Source organism: Manacus vitellinus, unplaced genomic scaffold (genome assembly GCF_001715985.3).
Source record: "Manacus vitellinus isolate BGI_N305 unplaced genomic scaffold, ASM171598v3 scaffold_0_pilon, whole genome shotgun sequence".
In the NCBI taxonomy this organism is placed as follows: Eukaryota; Metazoa; Chordata; class Aves; order Passeriformes; family Pipridae; genus Manacus; species Manacus vitellinus.
The window spans coordinates 3,324,451-3,349,241 of NW_021938789.1; the positions used below are offsets into that span (position 1 = coordinate 3,324,451).

A 24,791-nucleotide genomic window follows, 5' to 3' on the forward strand; every position below is an offset into this window, starting at 1 on the left:
ACTTTTAAGACTTCCATGAAGACAGTGCTAATATCCTTTATATAGGGCATGTATTTTAAACACTCTCCAGAAATTTTCAGTGGGTACAGAACACTTTGTCTTCATCTACCTGAAGGACTTACAAATGCCTGATTAACCACCGTATAAAGTATTTCTTTGAATTTGAATAAGCCTGGCTGTTGACTGTCTAGTTTGGAAATAGAATGACAATACATATGCAAGGTTCACATTTCAAAGCTGTTTTTATGTGCAAGTACAGTATAAAATTTCACCTGGAAGGCTTACATCAAAATTAATACTTAGACCTGCATTCTCCAAATATATTAATTTCCTCCTGTATACAGGCTTTTTAAACTCAGATCCCTTCTACTGTGTTGAGAGATGAAAGTAGTCTCATAGTTTATGTGGATTTCCCTGCTTCCCTCTGTCCCCCATCAAAACTGGGAAGTGCTATTGAAGAATCAGGGGGACGCCACCTAGAAAAGACCAAGTTGAACATGAAGGAGAAATTAATGAAAAATTCAACACTTCTACTGCCTCATCTGCCCAGTTCAAGTCTACTTGAAATCTCCAGCCTTCATATTAGCCTCTACCTTATTTATGCACTTTGATTCAGTCTTCTAGCTTGAACTGGTAACACACCCATCAACAATGTTTGTGCTGCTTATGTATCAAACTTGCTGGTTCCAACACACTCCCTAATCACTGGAGCAATTTCTAACTTACTTGGATACTCTACCAGAAAAAAAATGGTTGAATTCATGCATCTAGTCATGAATATTCAGGTTAGTTCCATCTTAAAAATCTGACCCAAGCAGTCTCATAATAATGGAGGATTTTTTTTCTCGTGAGGCATATGCTGTAGAATCTCCAAAGTTATAGGTGTATCAGTCATGACTTCATCAAGAGGCTTCACCTTGTGCCTGTTGCCAAGTGATGGCTCACTCTGTTACTTAGTCTCTTCATCCTTCTTTTTTGCACTTTCATAATCTTTTGGAGCAGCTACACTAATTCTTTGAAACTTAACATTTCCTGAAAAGCATAAAGAAATTCATGTAATTCTCAAATTTGATTATAGGAGGTTATTACATAATTTTGCATGGCAACAAATGCTGCCAGAACATACTTAAGATTTATGATGTCCTTGTCTAACAAACCCATCAACAAAATGGGATATTGTATAAAAAAGACAGTTTAGTCTACCTCTGATTCAAGTAAAAATTGTATCATGGAGTATAACATCTTAAAAAAAAAAGAGGAGGTGTAAGTCAAATTCTCTGAAAACTAATTATTACCGTTGATGGATAGGCAAGTTACTTTTGGTTTTTTTCCCAGACTGTACCTCAGAGGAGAAGCAGAGAACAGCACAGGAAGAGTTAATGAAAGGAATGCCTTAGCATAACAAAATTAGATATCATTTATACGATATAACATTAGTGACAGTGTTCCTTATTGTAATATGTAAGGAACATACTAATACCTTATTTCACCCTGGAAAGCAAAACTGACGTGCTTATGCACTTTTAATTGACCTTTGCTTGAATAAGAATGCCTCATCTCCAAATTAGGATGTGTAAGGGCTGTTATTAAGGCTTAATAAATTCTGGTGAATGAAGAAGTTGAACTAGAGTGTATCAGTTTTGCAGCCCTTTCTCCAGACTCCGTCGTAAATCCCACAATCGGAATAAACTGAAAAGCAGAATCTGACAATTCATGGGCTTGGTTTTTAGGATTTCAGCTTGTTAGTAGATTTTCTTGATTAAAAAAAAAAACAAAACACAAAAAAACCAACAACCAAAAATCCAAAAACTTTATGTTTATTTATTTAACTGCAACAAGTCTAGACTCCACATTTAGATGTCTTGTGGGTAAAACCCCTACAGAATCATTTCCTACTCCCTTCTTTTAACATTCCAGTTTCAGCTTCATAAGGAGCAGTAATAGTAAATGGAATTTTTTTCCTTGAGGTATGGTCCTTTCCACACTGGAGGTGAGATAAACAAGCTGAGCCTTGGTGTCCATGTTCCTGTGTGTCCATAGGCAGCTCGGAGGGATTCACTGTGACTGCTCTGTGGGGTTGGGGCACTCAGAGTGTCAAGTGTGGAGTTGTCCTTTACAGTCTGTTGTAAAGTCTGTGGCTGACTTGAACCCTGGGAATACAGTGCTTTTAAATTTGCCCTAACATTGTCAATGCAATTGTATTTAAAACTAGAATGACCTGGTTTGGTGTTTTTGTATCTGATCCATTTAATAATTTATCCTAGGATGTCTTCTGTTCTGGAAGGTAGTATCTAAATAAGTCAACAGATTCTTCATACCAGGTTAAGGGATTTTTCCAGCATGTAACCTAAATTAACTTTTAAAAAACCCAACCAAACCTATAAAATATCTCTCATGCTTGCATAAAGTGAAATTGTAGCTTTAACAAGTCAGAGGCAATGTTTTTACTGTTTATGTGTAACTGAGGAAAAGAGTCTACTTTTTTTCTCCCCTGTAAATAAATAAAGATACTAAGTGTCGTCCAGCTGTTCTGGAAGAAGTTATTGTTGCAGAGTAGTTCAAAGGGTTAAATTGCATTGTTCTGTTCATTGCCAACTCGCTTCAGGAATCTCCTCCCTCGCTATTCAATCTACATGGAAATAACTGGATCCTGGCCAAAATGGGGCCACTTTGCCTGTGCACTGCTACACTGAGTTGATCCTTTATGCGTCACAATACTGATATTTTAGATGTGAGTACTTAAAGTTACTGAAAATTTTGCATTTTTAAAGTATCAGGGAAGTATCTATGTTCCTGTTGAAAAATGAGTTTTAATTTCTTCTGTCATTTGTAGGAGCTTTTGTTAGTCACAGCACGTTTTGAAGGCTTCAACAGTGGTTAGCATTAAAAGTTATTTTACATTTTAAACATAAGTTTTTCAGTTTTTTGTATCTGATAGAATTGGGTGTATGTGTGGAATCTGTTTTTTCCCAGACACTGATCTAGTATGATCTTTCTGAAAAACCCTACAAACATTTTAATAAAATTAGATGTTCATGTATAATTTTAAAATGTCCAGTGTCCTTTATTTAAAAGAAGGGGAATGCTGGATAGGTACTACCATCAGGAAATATTACTTATAAAACCTTATGGGTAAAGTGAAACAATGTTACTGTGGTCCAGTTGCATAGTGGAGGGGCCTTGTTCATTTTGCCTGTTTTGCTGGCCTTGAGGTCAATAGAAAATCTTGAGGGAAGAAGAATGGTTTTCTTTCCTCCTGTCACTGCATCTACAGCAGGATGTGTGTGACTTCACTTCAGACAACTTGCAACCCACACCGTGTCCTGCCTTCAGAGGAGCTCTGGAGTTTTCTGCCTTCTGGTAAAGCTGCTTGTGAACTCCACAGTTCTCCTGTGGTGCTGCAGCCTCCCCACTGCTGTGGGGCAGAGCCTGTGCTGGGTGCTGTCCCTGTTGAACTGCTGTGTCAGAAACCCCCCCAGGTTTGCAGTGGCCATGGTAAAACCTTGTCCTCGGTCCCAGGTCCTGACCTAGTTCTCATTCGTGTCTGAAGCCACTGGTGCAGCCACTGCACATCTCCCTGGAGCTGCTGTTCTGTGGAGCAGCGGTGGGCTCTGCTCTGGTAAGTGCAGGTGGCTTTCCTTCTGGGCACTGTGTGGAGTACTCTTAAGGAATTTGGGCACTTCTATGGCTTTAAGTGTGTTGTTTCCTAGGAAAATCTGATTTCAATTGCATGTATATGGAAATTATGGGCATTTTCTTACCTGATTAATTACACTGGCAAAGTAAACATCTAATTTTGCTTCAGTACACTGGTGGTTCTTTGTTTCACAAACTGGTATGTGCATTTGTGTTTTTTCAGTCTTGGAATTAAAAGTCTAGCAGCTTTTATAATTTCAGTTTAAGGCCAGTGTTCATTTTTGGGTCAGACATGCTGATCAGTATGTCTCAAGCTTTCTAAATACTTGTTGGATCAAGCTGGGTCCCTGCCCTTGGAAAGCTGGTGATCTGATTTGACCTGTGTTCAAAAATCTCAGGGCACTGGCTTATGAGCATGTTTGGTGTCAGGCTTGGGAAGTGCATGTGGGTTCACAGAAACCTAAAAATAAGCAGTATTTGGGTTAAACCTCTTTATTTGTATGGACTCGTGACCCTGATGGCAAAAATAAATGTCCATGCATTTTCTGGTGCTGCTGCCACCATCCATGAATATTAATAGTGGGAAAATATTTGAATTTTACATTGGTCTCAGATGCTTTCTACACAATTAGGAGAAGAAAGTGAGAATTAGTGACTTGACTCATTCTCGTGCAGTTCCGCATAGCCCGAGTAGCTGAGTCTCTGTGACATTGGGGGGGAAATTTAATGTCACAGTAAAGCAGGCAGGAAAAGCACTTGGCACCAATGTTTTCTGTTCAACAAATTGTCAGTAAGGCATAGAGTGACTCCTTCTCTAGTGCAACCCTTTTTATTCCACAGGCTGTTAAACTTAACTTGAAAAAAACATTAACCTGAGCAAGTTGGTTTCTGTGGAGTAAACTGCTGAATGCAGCAAAGAAGCCAGGGAGACAGGCTGAGGGGTTTGGGAACTGCAGTAATTGTAACTGAAATTTCTCAGGTAGGGTATGCCTGAATCATTCAGGAGTTTGCACTTCATGCTGCCCAAGATCATTAAAAATAGTAAGAATCCTACCTGTTCTGACAGAAAATTTGTCCTGGATGTCGGTCTGATCGGTTTGACCTGAGCGTAGGAGAAGGATCAAGGAGGATTTTTGGTTCTGTCTGTTAGTCTGTCATTCAGTCTTCAGCTGTCACCAACGTACCAGCAGAGAAAAATGCTTTAAAAAAAATAAAAAGGTGCTGGAAGACTAGAAGTGCTCTGGAAGCTGCAAAAAACATGAGCATATTGTACATGTGGAACTTATTTTTCACAAAGCCTGAGAAGGAAGGGCAGGCTCATAGATTTGAGAGGCAGATGGGCCTCTGATCTCAGTGCAGACAGGTAGTACTGGAAGTACTCTGAAAGTTGGGTTAGAACTTGTGTTTTATGAAGATTTTCAAAGCAAAGTTGTGGACTCAGTATTGTACGTACATGGTTGGGAAACTTCCAGCTCTGTTCAAGGGCAAATGTGTCTGTTATTCACTCCCAACTTTTAAGTGTCTCCATACTTTGGTTAGCAGGACTGAAAGGCCCTGTCACCTCTATGACCAGTTAATCTTTCTGGTTCACTGAATATGTCAAGCTGCTGATCCCTACAAATTAGTCTTCTACTCTCCAGATCATTTTTGAAGCCCTTCCTTGAACTCTGATATTTCATGTCTGTTACTGAAGTGTGCTCATGAAAACCAGAAATATTCTAGTAGGTTTTTTTCAAAGTTAAAGAAGGTAATTTTTCTACTTGTGTGTTGTTTGTTTGTTTTTTAGTTTATTTTACTATACAGTAGATCACCTGGCCACAGCATAACCTTTGTGATTCCTATGTAGTGATCTATGACAGCTTCTAAATTCACTTTTAATTTTACCATTTCAGCACTGAGTAATTCTGGCTTAATTTTTGTCTTCATTTGTACTCCTTTGCATTAGCTGTGTTAAAATGAGTTTTGTGATATTACACTATTATTAAGTAAAAAATAGAGGATTAAGTGAGAAGCTTATTTGAATTGGGAGTCAGATTTCTGAAATAAAATTGCAGGCAAATCAGCTTCAGTGGGATGTGGCAGTGTAATTATGAGGATTCATTTGGGGAATTCTTTAAGTTGAGATTCAACATGCAGATTTTAATCTCAGTGTTGGAGTGACTTCATAAAATAAATTTATCTGAAAACCATGATACTGCTCTGAACCTTAACACTGAAGCCCAAGTTTTTGACTGAACTGTAAAGTGTCTGGAGCTCACAGAGACTGAAGCAGTGGAAAGGAAAAGTGTCTCCACTGCCATTACCACCTGTGACCATCAGTGCTTCTCTGGTGGAAACAGTGGAAAAATATATGATAGCTTGCAGAATTCATACTTGCACACTGTACCTGGAGAAATGCAAAAGGCATTGGTGAAAATCCTCTTTTGTCATTTGCATGCAAATGTTCTGATACATTTGTGAAGCTTTTAGGATTTCAGCAGAAAAGCTTAAGGTGTCTGTGGTTTAAGATAATTATGCAGAGAGTTTCTTTCTGTTATGTGAACAGTGCAACATTTTGTGTTACAATTTCTGTTATCACTGTCCCTAATCTTTCATGAATTTATGTACTGAATGCCTCCAGAAGTGGTGTATGAGAAGTGTATGGAAAAAGTACATTAAGTTACTAAGTCAAAGAAGTGAAAGCAAAGTAATTTTGGTGTTGAAACTGTTTATCTTTCTCAAATTCTTAGAGGATAGAAATGGCTATTCTGTTGTTTGTTGTGTAAACTGCTTAGCAGGAAAATTGGAGAAGGAAAGGATCTGAAGAGGAAAAGGGAATTTACAAGGCTAGGACTGGGAAGAAACCAGGGACCTGGTCAATAGGAGACATGAATTAACACTTTCAAGAGGGTTTTTTAATCTCTTTTTTTTTTTTTTTTTTAATCTTAATACTATTCCTAGTCCCATTTTTTAGATTGGGATTCCTTACCATTTTTAATTAGCTTGGAATGAGCTGTTTGTTGGAAGTTTGATCTTTCCAACATAAATTAATAAATCATGTTAGAGAGGGTTAAACATGACAATGGTACCAGTGATGAGCGTGGGCTGCAGCTGTACCTTGCAGTGAGGGGAGGGATAGCACAGTGTGCTGGCCTGTTCCTCCCTGTGCGTCATTCTCAGCTTCCTGCAGAGTCCAGTCTCTGGGATACAATGCTTTCCAGGTCAGGGAGGAGAGCTGAATGATTACTGTTTCTAAAAGTTTGAAACTCTTGGCCCTTTAATCCTTTATTACAAGGAAGGAAGTAACCTCTCTGTATCTTAGCTTCTAATGTAGTTTTAATGCTGATTTCTCTCCTGTTCTGTTTGCAAGGACTGAATTATGTGTTCTGAGCCATAGATATTGAAACTTCTGCAGAATTTAGACAGATATATTTAACAATATCCCAGCTGAAGCTGCCCACCTAAATTCTGGCATAAATTTTAGGTGGGCTTATGCTATATTAGAATCATACAACATAGAACAGCCCAGACTAAAAAGGTTCTTGAAATATCAACTGAGCCAGCCTGTTGTGGGAAAGGGAGCCTACCTGGGATTATTTAACACCCTGCCCAGTTGTGTCTTGAAAACCTCCCGCTGATGGGAATTCCACCATTTTCCTGGGGTGGTTGTTCCAGTGATTGATTGTTCTCAGTGTAAAAGAGTTCTTTCCTATATCAAGATAAAACCTCTCCTGGTGCAATTTACACCTGTTGCCCCTTGTCCTCTCCATGTGGCTCCTTGTGAGGAGAGAGCCTCCATCCTCTTTGCAGCCACCCTTTAAATACTGGAAAAGTGTGATGAGCCCCCACCCAAACATTCTCTTGTCCAGGGAGAAAGGGCTTAACTCCTTTAGCCTTTCCTCATAGGGCAGGTTCTACAGTCTTTGATCATCTTCATGGATCTCATTCGGACTCCTTCCAGTCAGTCTGTCTTTTCTTGAGCTGTGGAGACCAGAACTGGGCACAATACTCCAGGTGCAGCCTGACGAGCGCTTGGTACATTGGGATGGTCACATCTCCCATCTCTGCTAGTGGTGCCCCTCTGGTGCATCCCAGCATCCCATTTGCCTTCACTGCTGCAGCAGCTTCACTGCTGACTCCTGTTGTCCACCGGGACCCCCAGGTCCCCTTCAGCAAGGGATCCCAGCCTGTCCCGGGCTCTTTGGTGTTGTCACTGCTGCAGGGAATTACACTTTGTTAAACTCCACACTGTTCTTGCCAGCTCACTCTTCCAGCCTGTCCTGGTCTGAGAGGTGGCTTTCCCTGCTGGCACGTCCACCTCTCCACCCAGGGTGGTGTCATCAGCAAACCTGGTGGTGGTGCTCTCAGTCCCATTATCCAGATTATTTGTGGTGATGTCAAACCATGTGGGTCCCACTGTCATTTTCTGGGGGTGCCCCACTTGTGACAGGCTGCCAGCCTGAGCTAAAACCACTGATCAGCCCCCCCTCTGAGTGCACCCCGGGGGCCGGTTTCCTGCCCCTTTTGCAGGCCACCCATCCAGTCACTATGTTGCTGGTTTGTCCAGGAGAAGGCTGTGGGAAACAATGTCAAATACTTTGCTGAAGCTTTGTTAAACAGTATCTGCTGCTCTCCCCTCATTGACGGAAAATGTCATTTTGTTGCAGGTGATCAGGTTGGTCTGGCACGATTTGCCTGCTGTGAATTTACTCTGGCTTTAACAATCACCTGCTGCCTTTGGCTTTGGTAAAGCTGGACAGCAATTACATTGGTTTACACCTGATGTAGTTACATGGTGGCTCCTTAAGTGTTCTCTTAACACAGCAGCCTAGAAAGCCTAGTTTTTTTCTGTAGCCTTGAGACACTCACAGCCCACTGTGCTGAGTCTCTTATTTCAGTGTTTTAGAGAAGGTGAAAATAGGAAAAAATTGCTTGCAGAGTCTATGCATTTCACGTAGACTTGGTCTATTTTTTTTCCTTGCCTTCTAACACAGTTTGTTTCTTGAACTGTTGTTATAGACACTAAAGCTTGATATTACAAATATAAAATGCAATACTTTTGTTCAGATAAACTTAGTGTTGGTTTTCTCTAAATTTCAGAGTCCAGTATTTTGCAGCATCTCTCTTAATAAGCAAAATGATGGTGCCTACATTCAGTACAAGATAAATAACTGTTCTTGTTCGTGAAATAGTCTTTTCCTGTTTGAAAACAAAGAGCAGAGGAAATTCTGAAGATGAGAAGCTGGGAAAATTTGCTCAAAAATAATATAATTGTTCATGATAATAAGTACACTGTTTAGTAAGTAGTACAGTCAGGATTTACTTTCTTTATTCTTAGACTTCCTAAGATAATGCCAGCTTTTCCTTTTAAAAGTTCAGTAGGAAACATTTGAAATGGCAAGAACAAATCCAGTGTCATTGGTGCCAAAATGCTCTCACTGGAGATGATGGCAATTGTAGTGCAAGTCATAAATAATTTCCCTATTGCCAAGTTATACTAATTTTTTAAGGAGAATGTTTGGCAAATGTTATTCTAAAGTAAATGAAAATTGGAAAAAATACAGAAAGGATCAGAACATTGAGTGAAGTGCTAACAGTGTAAACTTATAAATTTTTTTGCAGACACCAAGTGATAATGAAACCTTATTTTCTGTAGAGGGATGTTCTGCTTCCTTGCCATCTCCCCACCAACTCAATTTTCACACTAACTCAGTCTGTTTGCAGCAGCTCACTTACCTCTTGGGTTTCTTGCTGCCCCACCCCAATGCTGCCCAACCCTTTCCCTTCCTCTTCCTCTTCCTCCCTCCTGTCACCTCATGACTTCCCCATGCAGTAATTTCAGCTCTGTAGCTTTCTGCAGTCCCTGACTCTCCTTCCTGGGCCATAAAATTACTCTTTTTCAGTTTTTTCCCTGTCCTGTTCTGTTTGCATCCAAAACAGAGCTCTCTCTTCCCTCCCACTACCATCACACTGCTTGACTTGGCACTTGCAGGAGATTTTTAGGTGACTTCTACTCCTCAAAGACTGTTGCTTGCACAACAGGAAAGAAAACAAGTTATTTTGGTTTGCTACCTCCTCGTCCCTTCCCCAGTAACTTCTTGTCAAATCTGTTTTCACCTCTGTTAGGCTTAGTGGCATAGCTGTGGTGTGAGAGGAGATAACTTGTTGAAAGAACTGTCAGAAAAAGAATGGATACAAAGCAAATCACTGTATTGTTGTCCAAATAGGTCTCAAAAGTGACCTATTCTGGAATGGTGTGTCCCGATCTTTGTTGCTGGTGACTGAGATTGTATCAGCAATTGAGAATTTTGCTGCTCACTTACTTTGCAAATTTGGCACAAGGTCCCATGCAGGTGTTTTACTCCCATGTTATTTTGTACAGAGAAACTCTAAGCTACCAGGAAGAGAGCACATTTTGTTTAGTTTTTTTTTTTCTTCTCTGAAATGACTTGATTTTGTAGGGTTTTGATCGGATAACTCCTGAACTTAAAAAAACCCCAAAACTGTAGTGTGTTTTTTTTCTTTTTTACATGTGCTATCTTGTGAATTAGCACTGCATTTTACATTTTTTAGAAGTCTCTTAGGTTCCCTTGTCACAACCTTCTTCCTGTGTCTCAGGGTGTATTTGTATTCTGAGTTGGCCTCAGCAGAGTTTAGGCTGTGTTGGTGTGGAGAGCTGTGCTCAGCCTTTCAGTGGCAGGGAGCCTTTAGGTCAAATTCCATTGACTGCAGCCCTAGTAAAAAACAATTTCCTCAGGGTGTGGAGGAGCAAAAAATAACCCATTACAACTTATTACAAAACAAAGCCAACCTTTAAATGATTGCAAAACTTCGTTTTATTCAAGAAATGTAGTTAGCTGATCCCTGCTGGTGGACATGTGAGACATTTTACATCTTCCCAATGTTCACATAATACTCAGTGATGAGGGTTCAGTGAGAAACATTGAACTGATAGAGGCAGAAGTACTTAAATCTGTCCCAACATCCATCTATCAAAATGAGGTTAATATTAAAGTTTTAAGTATGTTTATTAACTACAATAAAATCCCAGCCCAAATCCAAATGCTTTTTAAAAATATATAATTTTTTAGGTTTAAGGGTGGGGTTTTTATGTGCCCTTAAGTTATTGTAGATTCTTATTGGGTATTATTCACTGTTTTACCTGTTTAAATTTCTTTGACTACGTGTGCATCATCTGAGTACTGAGAAATGCAAGTTGTTTTAAAAAAATTGAGATTTTTCTTCTTTCTGAATGATAATGTTAAAAATTTTATGGCATTTCTGTTCTAAAACTTTATTCTATTTTTTTTTTTAACTTAACTGTGACACCACTCAGTAACATTCCTATTAATGAAACTGTTGGATTAGAAGAGTATGGGGAAGAAGGGCATTTTGAATGATGAAAGTAATGTGAAATATTAATACCAGTTTCAGAATCTTTTCTCGTAAACAGCGCTCAGTATCTGTAGATGAGCTAGACATTTTGTAAAGCTGTTTTCCTGAATGTATTTCACAAACAACCTATTTATAGCACTTGCTCACCCATCCACATCCCCCGGGTGAGAAATACATTGTATTCTTGGGCACATGTGACTCTTGGGGATGGTCCTGTGGAGGGCAGGGAGTTGGACTCGATGATCCTTGTGGATCCCTTCCAGCCCAGCGTGTTCTGTGACTCTGGGAGCTGGCTGGTGGCTCTGTGTGCTGCTGCACTGACCCCCACAGTGTTTGTGGTACACACTTATGAGCTGAAGGGATGTCTTTGCTTCTCTTACTGTGAGCCGCTGCTTGGATTTTGTCACAGATGTTTATTTTTCTTTGCTCCCCATAGTAGTAGATGCTCTTCCCTCTGTCTGTATTGGACAATAACTGCTTCTGACAGAAGGGTTTTTTGTGCACTTAGGTTTTCCAGCCACAGCTTTTTCAGTTAAGGGTGTGGCTTTTTCTGACACAGTTGCATTAGAACTGGCTCTCGCATACAAACCCTTATCATGACAGAAAGTCCTTTGGCATTGCAGCTTATCTTGTGTGGGGGCTGCAGTGCACTACCTCAGAAAGAAACTGTCTGTACTGGAGTGCTGTGGGTGTGAAGACAGTCTTCATTTTTTTTTTCTTTTTTTTCCTACCTTGGCAGCCTGTTGTGATTTTCAGCGTGACCTTCCAGTTTGTTGAGCCATTGGCTGTTCCCCAGTGTGTGTTCAGCTTCACTGGTCAGATTCCTTTTATTTATTTATCGGTATCCATATTACTGAAGCTCTTACTGGGGAGTTCATCATGCCTTACTCCCAAAAGGTTTTTCAAGGAAACTCATAAATAAATTTCAGTGGCTTGTGCAAAATGTTGTCAAGCACATCTGCTTCTAATTCAGAAGTCAGTACCTTTAACATATGTACCTGACAGCCATTAAAATGAACAATTACTGATATAGTTATGTTAAAACAGTTAATTACTAGACTTTGGCATGGGGCTGCCATTAATTTTGGGTAGCTGAGGTTGCAAAACTGAGGTATGAAACTGATATTTAACTTCAGATATAAAATGATCACTTAATGTTAAACATTGTAGTGGCAATAATTACACATGAAAATTGTAGTGGTGAAGCAGTAATAGCTTCCCAGGACCTTCCTGAATGCCATCTTATACTTGAATGGAGGAGTAATGCAACTTTGGCAAGATACTGTGATCCCACTTTAATGTTGCCTCTTAGGGACCAGCTTCTTTCCAGTGTGAGTAAGAAACAGTGAGGTAATTATGTGTGTCATTCATTTGGAAATAGCTCTTGGTACTCCAAAAGTAAGATGGAATTAGTGTAAATAATTAAATGCAAGATTGTGTTTGCAGACATGTGTACAGTTTAATTTAAATAAGACTGTGCATACACATATTCAACGTGACAAACGTGGTCTGAAAATCGAATGCCTCAGCAGGCAGGAGAGGGCTTTTGTTCTCTGCTGGTGCTGAGCTTGAACTTCATAGTTTTGTAATACTTGGTTTTGAAGTAAAGACACATTTGGGGCTCTGCTCAGCAGAACACAGGATAAATTCTGAACTACTTGAGTGGTTCAGTCTGTCTTTATTTGTGGTCTTGCCCTTGTATTTGTTCCTAAACTCCCTGATTTTTTGTGATAAGCAGAAGCTGGTGAAGCTGTTACTGTAAGAGAATAAGACATGTTTGGATCTGCAAACTGTCATTTTTCAACAAAACCCTGGACGTAGAGGTGTTAGTATGTGTGACAGAGCTCAGAAGAGGGGTTGTAAAGTGTTAATGGGCCTTCGAAAGTGTTTTTGAGGTAGGAAATGGCAGATGGTGCAGGCTGCAGGTTGTGAGGAGGAAGAGAAATTAGAAGGGGCGTGTTAGGCATCTGAAGCTGCCAAAGAAGAGGTGTCTGCTTTGCTATAACTTCACTTGCTTAAAACTTTCTAGGTCTAATACCTTAAAAGGTTTTCCTTGTGGATAAAAGCATTTTTGCTTCTTGCTATACCCTGTATTTCTTCCTGGGTGAAGGAAAGCTAGTAATTAAAAAATGAAGATGTGTATATGAGCCTGCTTTAGAGAAAAAAAAAGAACAGTGATCAACCATGACGTTTAAAGCCTAAACTTTAAAATTAAGTACTTTAAACTGTGCAGAGATGTCTTTGTGTGTTTATTTAGTAACTCAGTGGGTGGAAATCACTGAGCATTTAATTGGAGTGTCTTAAGTGCTTACATAGATTATCATAGTAGTATCCTCTTCTGCAGAGTCAAGGAAAATACTTTTGTTCATTGTGTTCAGCTGTCTCAATTCAGTGGTTTGTTCATTCTGAAAAAAAAAAAAGTTGAATTTTGAAACTTATTTTCTAATGTAAGAATTAAAGAGGACAAGATCTCCTAAATCTGCAGTCCTGAAGTAGACAATTGTCTTCATTGCCGTGGATTTGTTTCAAAATAATGTCTGTAAACTTGCCTTTCCTGTGTGTGCATCCACATCAGAAGTGGTTTTAGCTAATAAATATGGAAATAAATTACTAAGCCAATTAAAATCCGCAAGCAAATACAGTTTAATACGAGTCCCTAAGAAAAATCTAAAAATAGCAGAATAATAGACATGTGTATCAAAATTCACTAGTTATAACATGTAGAAGATTAATTTTTGTTTAAGATATATACAGTCTTTCCTACTGCATAGCAAAAAGAATTCCAATGGCTTGATAATATCAACACATTTTAATGGTACTAATCCTTGCAAAACTCCAGATGTGTAACAAAATTGACTATTTAAATTGGACTTCTCCTTATTGTGTGAACCCCAAATCAAAATCAGTGTTATTGAAATTAGTCTTAGCTTCACCTTCCTGGGACAGGGAGCTAGATTCCTCTATTTTGTTCTCTTTATTTAGTCTCCCACCTCTAGGAAAAGACCTGCTAGCTTTTCTCAGCTCATTTTCTTAATGAAGTTGCTAAATGTCATGATGGCAAGTGGTTTCAAGCTTGCTTATTTTGTGTATAATGTAAATAATTGCAGTTTGATGAACTAGCAAGCCATTCAGAGTTAAATATTCCTATTGCAGCTCAGTGAAATACAGTTTGTGTTAGTGACATTTGTTTAGTCATGTACAATATGCAAAGAAAACCAAACTGTACTGCAAAAGCTTATTTTTAATTTGATATGTCAGGTGACCAGGAATTGGAGGTTTGAGTCTCAAAGTGTTGCAAGGGTGGCTTTATTGAACTGGTTGCTTGTCAGTGGAAGGCTTCAAAAAATCCAGAAAGGATTTTGGAATGAAGGTTGTAGTGCTGTGCCCAGAAAAGTGGGATAATGTTACACAAAGGGATTCTTGTGAGTGGAAGGAGGAGGTGTGTATGAGCAATACCAGCTGAGCTCTCAGCCTCTCTGGTAGATACAGGCAGTTGCTGACTAGAACATGTAAAACTGAAACGAACCTGGCCAGGGGTGGGGACTGTGTGTGTCTCTGCTTTCCAGGTTTCAAAAGCCACAGACTAATGCAGTGATGTGCATGTTGTTGAATGGTCCTAAAATAAATGTGAAAAACAATGCCCCGGGTTGCAAAGTCAGCATTTCTGAGTTTGTCTCCAGAAATGTGTTCCCAGTCCGAGCATGTTTTGGTGGGGTTGACTTTCCATATTAATGAACATGTGTAACGTCCTAATTTCTATAATTACTCAAATTCTGATTTCTGCAGTATTATTTTTATGTCTGCTTTAACTTTTTAAGAAAAAAACCCCAAATAAGCAAAAAAGCCCCAAAACTAGTGAGTTTAGACCTCATGTGTCTTGAACTTCTATCATTGTTTCTGAGAAGGTTTGAAGGACTTCCTCTCTTCTGAAAATCAGGCTGTTCAGACAACTTAAAGAACTGGAGATAGTTTAAATGGGAGCTTTTGTGTTAGTTTTGTGTTGCATATGGAGCATATTTGACTTCTCATAAATATTAGCCTCCTTGCCTGATCTTATGTATTAAAGCCTTTTCTCCTACTCTATAATATTGCTGTCCAATTTCACAGACAATTAGTATTTGGAAAGCCATGCTAATTTCAGATGGATTTGAACTGTTACTCTTAAACAAGAAACACATATGTAGTTCTAAAATCAAGGAAGCAAGGAAATAATTATTCTTTTTTTCTGTCCCTCTTCGTAGGTACCTTAAAACTGTGCTATGAATGGTGATTCTGGTGTGGGGGTGGTGACTTCACCACCTCCAACTACAGCCCCTCACAAAGAGAGGTATTTTGATCGAGTTGATGAAAATAATCCAGAATATTTGAGAGAGAGAAATATGGCACCTGACCTTCGCCAGGATTTTAACATGATGGAACAGAAGAAGAGAGTCTCCATGATTCTTCAAAGCCCAGTAAGAAAAAAAAATGCTCCATCTTTAAAGTGATAAATTTAATGTCTCTTTTCAATATCAGAATGGTATTGGAGAATTTTGTGGTATCTTAGATCCATCTGTTCTTTCCTCTGGTTGGCTTTTCCTCATTTTTTTTCCTCATGCTGTCTGGTTGAATTTTTTCTATCTACTCATAAAGCAGCTCCTCAGTCTTACTTTCAGAATTCTCTGTATAATCATCAACATTTTTTTTTGTATTTTCTTTCTAGTCCTTGTAAGACATTTTTGCACTTATTTTCATGTATTCATTTAAATGATTAAATGTATCACTTTTTAAGAATAGCTTATACAAGGCAGGTCTGTCCTGTACTTGGTTTTTCATGTGTGATTCAGACATATGCAATATTTTTATGTATCTCTTTCTGAAAAGGTGCACAATAATGAACTATGAAAGACTGACATTTAATATTGAAGATGTTCCCTTGGGGAGAAAGTGCACCAAACAAAATTTCTCTCATAACATTTGTTCATTTTGTAATAACTGGTGGGTGACTTTAGATACAAAACATTTCATGACATAACTTCATTCAGAATAGGGATGTAGTGGTAAATTTACAGGGTTTTTTGTTTTAAGTCAACCCATTTTATTGATGAAAATAATAATAAGTCACTTAAAAATTATAGTTATTTAATGATATGTACTTCTCCTTCTGTACAAATCCCAGTGTTCTTGTCAAAAGCAGGAGCTGTCAGCAGTAGTAAAAAAAATCTTGTTTTCTTGCCTTTAGAGATAAACTAAAAAAAAAATATCAAGAAAAAACAACCAGGACAAATGTAAACAACCCCTTGTTCAAACATGTTTTAAAACTTCAATGGCCATTGCTTTCTGTGTTCTGAATGCCTTCTTGGCAATCAGTTCCCTGTGAGCCATGCTGACAAATTTCCTTTTCTTTTCCTTTCATGTTTTGTGTTCAAGCGGACTGTACATTCTTCTCCTTCCAGAAATTCATATTAGTAGGTTGAATGAGTTTTGGTGTTATTTGAAGAGAGAATGCTGGAATTTCCATTAAAGAAAAAACCCCAAGTGACTCATATAATTGGAGCCTCCAGAGAGCAACGTTTTCAAGTTACAGTCTGTACCCAGTAACTCTGCCCCGAGGTCTTTTTCAGAAGAGGTGTAGGATGGTTCCATCTCAGTGCTAAAAAAAAGCTGTGTATGAAAGGTTGAAGTTCATTTCAACATGCATTACAACATGCAATGTCTTGTTGCTAGGCCTTCTGTGAAGAACTGGAATCCATGATCCAGGAGCAGTTTAAGAAAGGGAAGAACCCAACGGGTCTGTTGGCGTTACAGCAGATTGCGGATTTCATGACGACGCACGTACCAAATGTCTACCCTGCGGCACCTCAGGGCGGGATGGCAGCGCTGAACATGAGTGAGTGCACCTCAGCCAACAGAGCTGAATTGCTTTTGCTTTTTTATTTTTTGAAATAAAAAGTACTGTGAAGTTCAAATGCTGTCCTGTTCTGCTCACAGGAGCATTGCAAACACGAAATGAATTGATTAGTTTCTAAATGCCACAGTGGTATGCGGTGTGATTCGTGTGTATAATTTATATCAAAAGCTGTTTGAAGTATGGTATCTTAATTGAAAATTAAGCCTGGTAAGTCAGTGCTAGTAAAAAATTTAAAGATTTAAGTATTGCTAATTACCACGTGGTTTGTCTGCAGGAAAATAAAATGCTCATTAGTAGTCTGGTAACAGTGAAGGTCTTTAGAAACTAATTATTTTTGCCATTGAAATACTGTTTGCAGCTTTCATCTGTGAAGTGAAGCTTTAGACAAGAAACATCAACAAGCAAAACAAAGAAGGAAAACAAAACCCAGAATGTGCGAATGCATGTACACACAGGTTTTGTGTTCAGATAACATAAATCCTTGCCTGTGCTCCAAAATAAATCTTTAGTTTAGACTGTAGCGTGGCCTGGTTCTGCTTTATCACAGTTACTTTTAACCACATTTCTAATTGCACTGTGACTAGAACTACAGTATTTGTATTTACCATAATCTTCCTCTCTCTGGCTTATACTTAATTTTTCCTAATTAAGTGAACCTGTGTTCATCTTTTTAGATGTGTAATTCTCCTTGTTAGGAATACCGAATCATGTATCTCACAAAGTGGAATATTTGGGGTCACATTTTTCTGTTACCAATGAAGATGTATTTTACAAACAATCATTATTTTGAGAGGGGAAAAAATATTTTGCTGAGGAATGCATTGTCACCTTAGCACTAATTGATAGAGGGAAGGAGATGAATGCTGCATCTGCCAAAGCTGAATAACCCTCCCCAAGACTGTCTTTATATTCGTGTAATATAAATTATTGCGTGATAGTAATGAAAATTTGTTATTGATTTCTTAGCTTAATGTGCTGATATAAACTAGTAAGAACAACTACTCTAATAGCAGGGCATGTTGTTAGGTTTGAATTGATGCTGAATGCAACCCCTCTTGTGCTTTTTTACCCCTTCTGCTTTCCAGGTCTTGGCATGGTAACACCAGTGAATGATCTGAGAGGGTCGGATTCCATCGCTTATGAAAAAGGGGAGAAGTTGTTACGATGTAAATTGGCAGCTTTCTACAGATTAGCAGATCTCTTTGGCTGGTCTCAGCTTATTTACAATCATATAACAGTGAGTATTGAATCAACAGATAACTGAACCAATTGTTTTCACATACAAGAGAAGTGCTTCCCTCCTCTGTCATTTTCTCTTTGTGTGTAAGAGGAGCAAGTGGCATTGAAAGTAGTATAATAGTGAAAAGACTTGTCATTGCAGTAAGAGCTGGAACAGCTTGGATGTCAGCTACCACAGCCTGAATAGAGTCTTAAGAGAGTGTACATGAAACTTCTTATGATGAAGTTAAGATTCCTGAAAGACTCAGGCTTTTAGTATCTTAAATGCTTTAAATAATTGTATGTACTATTCTGCAAGGTGATTTCTTAGTTTTCTTTTCTTGCAAAGTACTAAACTATCTTAGTCATTCAGTGGAGTTTTATAATTCAAGGTACCAACTTTTTGAAAAAGAAGCCGTAGTATTTCTGAACATGAGCGAGATACTTAGCTTAATGCAGCGTGCCAACAATTTTCTTTGTGACTGAATAATCATTGGCATCCATAAAAATAATGACAAGGAGGTCAAATCAAGGAGGTTTTATATGCCAGTAGAATGATCAACATGAGACTCATGAGTAAAGTCACAGCTGTGGTGTGCAGCCCAGTCAATTGTTGTCCTAACAGAGCTGAATTGTTTGGTTTTTTCTACGTAGTAGAGGTTGTCCTTTATGTATTATCAGTTCTACTTGCAGTCAAAATGAAACATGATAATCTTATTATTACTGCTTTTTGAGATTTCAAAGCATATTATTTGTGAACAGATGAAGCTGATAAATGATACATGTAGGCACAGGATCAAGGCAGTGTTGGTGAGATCATTTGGTTCCTTTTGTAAGGGAACATATACAACATAATGGTTCTTGTAAACAACTCTGTGCCACCCACGGATTTTTCATACGTGACAGGAGAATAGATTTTGTAGAAGGGACATTAATGCAGTGAAAAGATTACCAGGCAAGCAGGTTTGGAGATGGCTTTCTAGTGTAAAGTTCAGCCCTGGGAATGTTTGTGTTCAGATAAGAAGACAAATGTAGTGAAGAGTGCCATGCGTGGGAAAGGGGTTGAGGCCAGGGCATGTCACTTGGGGGGAGTGCCTCGAGTTTGCTTTCTTTGGGGAGGAGCACAAGGAAGATGCCAGTAGAAGTGATACCAGTTGAGGTGGAAGACAGTCAAAGCACTTGCTTGGAATGTGAGGTTCTGAAACTGGTTTAGACAGTTTTGAATGGCAGATGTCCTGGAAAGCTCTTGGTTTGTCAGCATCCAGTCCCAAGTCATAGTTCTCCTGGCTTTTACAAACTCCTTCAGTGAACAGCCTTCTGAAAGGTGACTGATAGATATAATTTATCTTCAGAAGCTGATATGGAACAAGGTTATTATATTTACAAAACAGTCTTGTTTGTGTACCCATGCATTAAGCAGTTCTAAGACACTCCTTTGGAATGTGGTGAACGCCTACCACTTTATGCAGAGCTAGAGTTTGACTCCAGGTTTTCATTTTCAGTGGATGCTCTAATTACTGGATGATTGCATTCAAGTTAAAAGCTGCCAGTGCACTTCTGAACTAAGAGAAAAGATACAACAGCCTTCTGTGAGGGTCATAAGCCTGTGTGTTAGAGGAGAAAGGAATTGTGAGGATGTGAGAGTGTATGCCAATATGGGCATATCAGGGAGGAGGGTGGAGTATCATTGCTTTTCTGGATCATTGTCAGTCACTGACAGTTGCTGTGTGTGGAATTGTTCAGACTGGTGCAGTCCTGATGCAGAAGCAGAATTACAGAGCATCAAGAGCTTTCATGTCAAGTATAATAATGTGGAGTAAACTTGAGTACCTCCAGGGTTTTCATGTCAAGTACAGTAATGTAGAGTAAACTTGGGTGCCTCCAGGGTCAGGCAGAATTTGAGATAACAGGTTTACAGAAGGTACACATCATTCACCAGGTCTTGGTTTGCTTTGAGGCCGTGAGCTGTTTATTGGATCTAATCCTAAAACAAGGTGGTTTATGAGTCTTGTTGCTTGTTTGTTGTGCATTTGAGCTTTCTTATTAGCTCTTGGGGTGCTTTGAATAATTCCTGTTCTTTGTCTTGCATAAATAAGAGTTTTTCTAGATCATTTACACTTCAGTAATGAAGAACTATTTTGGTGATTCATAAAGGTGCAGTTTAACTTCACTGGTTCAGTTTAAGGTTCTTATGCTGTAGCATGTTCCCAACTGTTTGTAAAGGAAACTAGATCTGTACTGGGAGCTTATCAACTGATCAACTACTTATTTTAGAATTGTTTTTCCCTGCAGTATAATTAGATCAAAGTATATATGAGTTTAATGTTGCAAGTAGTAGAAGACATGGGGTAGTAGCAGCATAAAGTAGCTGTATCTCAGGAAAATGCAAAACTCATAAATAACTTCTAATTTAAAAAACCCAAACAACAAACAAACAAAAAACCCAAAACCATAACACAAACCACCCAAACCTGGGTTGACTCACAGTGAGGTAGGGAGTTGTCTCACATGTCTAGTAAAACATATGAAGCCTTTTAATTCTCCATTGAGAGACACCTAAACTACCTAGATGTCCTGTACTTTTCAGTTTAGAGACTTTTAAGGGATGTATCCCAAGATGTGAATGGTTTGAAGCCAAAATTATTTTGTATTATAAACTCCTGATTGTGTGAATGAGACAGGAGAACAAAAACACAAGTGAAGGTTGGGATGCTTGGTAGAAAATCTGCAAGTACTGCTGTACTACTCACAGGTGTCTCACAGGAACCAGCATCAATGATGAAACCCTGCTCAGCATCAAGACGTTTTAGATCTGTGGGCCAAATTCTGGCATTTTTTCACACACTTTGATTTCATACCTTATGTCGTACTAGGGTAGAAATACAGTTGGAGTGTAAACTCATTCTACTAAAAAAAGTAACTTTTTTCACCATTTCTCCCAGTATTGTTTCTTTTATGCGTAGTAGGTGAGTTGTCACCTATCACAGGTGATACTAAATTTTCTAAAGGGTTTACTAAATTCCACCAACCTGAAGGACTCTGGCATGTACCTGCCATCTGGTTTCGTTCAACATGAGTTAATTAACTGTGCTCTGTGTTGATTATCTGTTGTAGCACATGAGTCATATTGCATATGTTACAGGTATACTTGTCCATTCCATACTCAGGAAGTGAGAGTGGTTTGGGGCCTTCTTGTATGCTTTAGTAAAATATTCTTAGTAACTCTTAATCTGGTTTTATCCTTAGGCCAGAGTAAATTCTGAGCAAGAGCACTTCCTCATTGTACCTTTTGGACTCCTCTATAGTGAAGTTACTGCATCTAGTCTGGTAAGCAATTAGTAATTTTCATAGCTGTAAAATATTCATATATGTATGAATATATATGTCTGTCTATATATCACTGTTGAAATTCTATCTTAGAGAATATTTTACTCCTTTGTAACATATTTAGAATAGTTTTATTGAACGTGGTTCTGGTACAGCTGAGGTATCTCAGAGATTTCTTTGCCCATGTTCACCACCAGGTGTCCTCCCATTTATCTGCCCTGTAAAGAACCAGGACATTTGGACTGTGAATCATCTCATACCCTTGAAAGGTGCTGGCTGTTGGGTCAGGCTTGTCTGAAATTAGGCATTTCAGACATAAATGATGACTTATGGTTTTAGAGCTTCAGCAGTAGATGCTGAATTAAATCAGATTTTTGTGAGTATTGATTCATTCCTGCAAATAATTCTTTTCATTCCCAGGTTAAAATCAACATTCAGGGAGATGTAGTTGATCGTGGAAGCACCAACTTGGGCGTAAACCAAGCTGGTTTTACCTTGCACTCTGCAATTTATGCAGCTCGACCCGATGTCAAATGCATCGTCCATATCCACACGCCAGCAGGAGCAGCGGTGAGCACCTCCTGCTTTGCCTTCAGTCCTGTCCCCCCACTTCTCCCAGCTGGAAAATAGCCAGGTCCCCTTAATCATAGATTTACTTCCTTTCTGAAGAGCAGAAAGACTTTAAGTCTGTCTTCAAATATGTGGTTCTGTTTGAATCAGTAGATCCCCCTCACTTGCAGGTTATTTGTTTAACCTGAATGCTTAGACAGTAAATTGAGCTCTATGATTGGAAAATATGTATTTCATATATGTGTCCTTGAAAGACCAGATCTTTTGACAGTGAGTCATAAAAGCTTTAGCATATTTTGTTGGTTTTGTAAAACACAGTTTATCAAGGTTTTCTGAAATATTTGAAACGTTTCCAATATCTCTCATTGAAGCAATTAGTTACAAATCAATTCTGCCTCTTTGGAATGTTTTGAGAGAGTGACTGTCTTTCAGAGTTCACAGTTGGATTTTTTTTTTAATTGATTAATCACATTAATACAACCATTTTAAGGATAAATGATCAAATTCCTAAAATCGTGAATTGTAGAGTAGTCTTTTTAAAAATATTCTTTAACTTTATCTGCAGTGCTGCAGAATTACATGTGTCAGAGTTCATCACTTAAGTTCTTTTGGCAGGGAGGCAGGAGGGGGAAAAAACTGAGTGGAGTGAAAGGAATGAAGAATGCAGTTGATTTTGGGTTTTGATTTGTTGTAATTTTATTTTTCTGAGTCTTTTTATATTGGTGTTGCTGTCATGTAAGAGCAGTCAGACCCAAGATCAATATGACTTGTATCCAATCCAAAAGTTATCATAAGTAGAGGCTTTAAGGATAGTCAAAGACCACTATGTATGTACTTGTAGAGATAGATTCATATAATATATAAAAATATATATTTTTATTATAATTCTTATATTAGTCTGGTTTTCCATTTTTTCTGTTGCAAGAAATTAAGTCAGTTGTTTTAATATTTCTCAGGTTTCTGCAATGAAATGTGGTCTCTTACCAATTTCACCTGAAGCACTTTCTCTTGGGGAAGTAGCTTATCATGACTACCATGGTATTTTAGTGGATGATGAAGAAAAGGTGGTTATTCAGAAAAATTTGGGGCCTAAAAGCAAGGTCAGTATTTACATCTAGAATTACAGAAAAGGGGTGGGGGCAGTGTGTGTGTGAAAGGTATGTTCTTTAATCAAGAGCAAATGCTCTTTAACCAAGAAAATTCTTGCCTTACTGCTGGTAACTTTCTTTCAATGTCTCTCTAGGTCCTTATTCTCAGAAACCATGGCTTAGTATCAGTTGGAGAGACTGTTGAGGAGGCTTTCTACTATATTCATAATCTAGTGCTTGCCTGTGAGATCCAAGTAAGAATTTTAATGTGTTATGTAATAATACAGCCTACTGTATTAACCTTCAGACAGGTTAATAATTGTGCACTTTACTGGTTAAACTCTTGATCTAAACTAACACAATGATGTGTGAAGCCATTGCATTGTGTGAGGGCATCCAAAACATTGGTTTCACCAGCACTGTTGAAATCTTGTACTGGAACCATGAATTTGATAAATGCTTCTGATTAAAACAGGTATTTTCAAAGACTCAAGACAACTTTTATACCAGCATATTCATTTATTGAGCTTTAAAATTAAGTAGATTTCTTCTGGATTTGTGTCAAAATTTAAGGGGTTTTTTTGGTTGTTTTCACCCCATGTCTCTCAAGAAACCTAAAGGTGACTTTATTGTTTTTAAGGTACGTACCCTGGCCAGTGCAGGTGGACCTGACAACTTAGTGCTTTTAGACCCTGGAAAGTATAAAGCCAAGTCTCGTTCCCCTGAGTCTCCAGCAGGTGAGGGTACTGTGTCCCACCCCAAATGGCAGATTGGCGAACAGGAGTTTGAAGCTCTAATGCGAATGCTCGATAATCTGGTAAGGCAGGAGTTTTTGTCTAATTGTTTCATATGATAGCATATAAAATCATTTTCTTAAAGCTGCATGTAGTTGGGATAGTTTATAGAGCCTGCAGACTGTTCTTTCCCAAAGATTAAGAGCCCTCAGAGGAAGAGGCAACATGAAAAGCATCGTAGAATGCTTCAGGTATTCTTTGTGCAAATAGTAGATTTACTTCTTACTCATAATCTGGTTGTTATTGGGGAAATCAAAGGGGATCTTGTGGGATTTGGCACTTCCAAATCAGAGTACTGTGGTGCTTGCTACTCCTTAGTCTGTCTCTTCCCAAAACGTGTAAAACAATGTTAATGTTTTATCAGGTGCGGAGTCCAGCATAATTTGACTTTGTAAGACTCCAGTAGTACCTAGAAAAACTCAAAAGACAGACTTCAGATAAATAGATAAAAGCCTTCAGATAATATGGCTTCAGTAAAATCCCATCTGTAACAAATGACCAGATACCAACATTTGCTGTCCAGCTTTAATGGGAAAGATGTGGCTGTGGACGGCAGATTCCTTGTCTCACTGATTGGTACATTCAACAGCTGGATTTCACTTTCTCCAGGAAACAGCAGTTTCATGTTTCTTACTGCAGATAGAAAGCAGGATCACAAAGCAAATGGCATTGTACGCACTAGGAATGTAGGAGGAGAAAGGAGCTTTCAGTCATCCAACACAGGCCCTTACTATTACAAGTAACCACATATTATACTGGGTAGTTAAGTATATTGGGTAGTTAATTATATTAGTTGATTATAATTACTCAAGATGCATTTTGGTCATGGATGGAGCAGCAGCCAAGGTAATGCCTCAGCAATGCTTAATGCATGAAAACTCTAAAGCAAACTAA

At 38.6% G+C, this 24,791-nt stretch overlaps 1 protein-coding gene across 1 annotated transcript in view; it reads left to right on the forward strand.

Annotated features, from left to right (window-relative positions):
* The first annotated feature begins 740 nt into the window (after positions 1-740).
* Positions 741-24,791, forward strand: part of ADD1 (adducin 1) — a 46,366-nt gene continuing 22,315 nt past the window's right edge. The window contains exons 1-9 of the mRNA XM_018088839.2: positions 741-785; positions 15,252-15,464; positions 16,717-16,879; positions 17,986-18,137; positions 21,365-21,445; positions 21,866-22,015; positions 22,972-23,115; positions 23,259-23,357; positions 23,744-23,920. Coding sequence (XP_017944328.1) covers positions 15,270-15,464; positions 16,717-16,879; positions 17,986-18,137; positions 21,365-21,445; positions 21,866-22,015; positions 22,972-23,115; positions 23,259-23,357; positions 23,744-23,920 — 1,161 coding nt within the window. The 5' untranslated portion in view covers positions 741-785; positions 15,252-15,269. The remainder of the gene's footprint in view (positions 786-15,251; positions 15,465-16,716; positions 16,880-17,985; positions 18,138-21,364; positions 21,446-21,865; positions 22,016-22,971; positions 23,116-23,258; positions 23,358-23,743; positions 23,921-24,791) is intronic.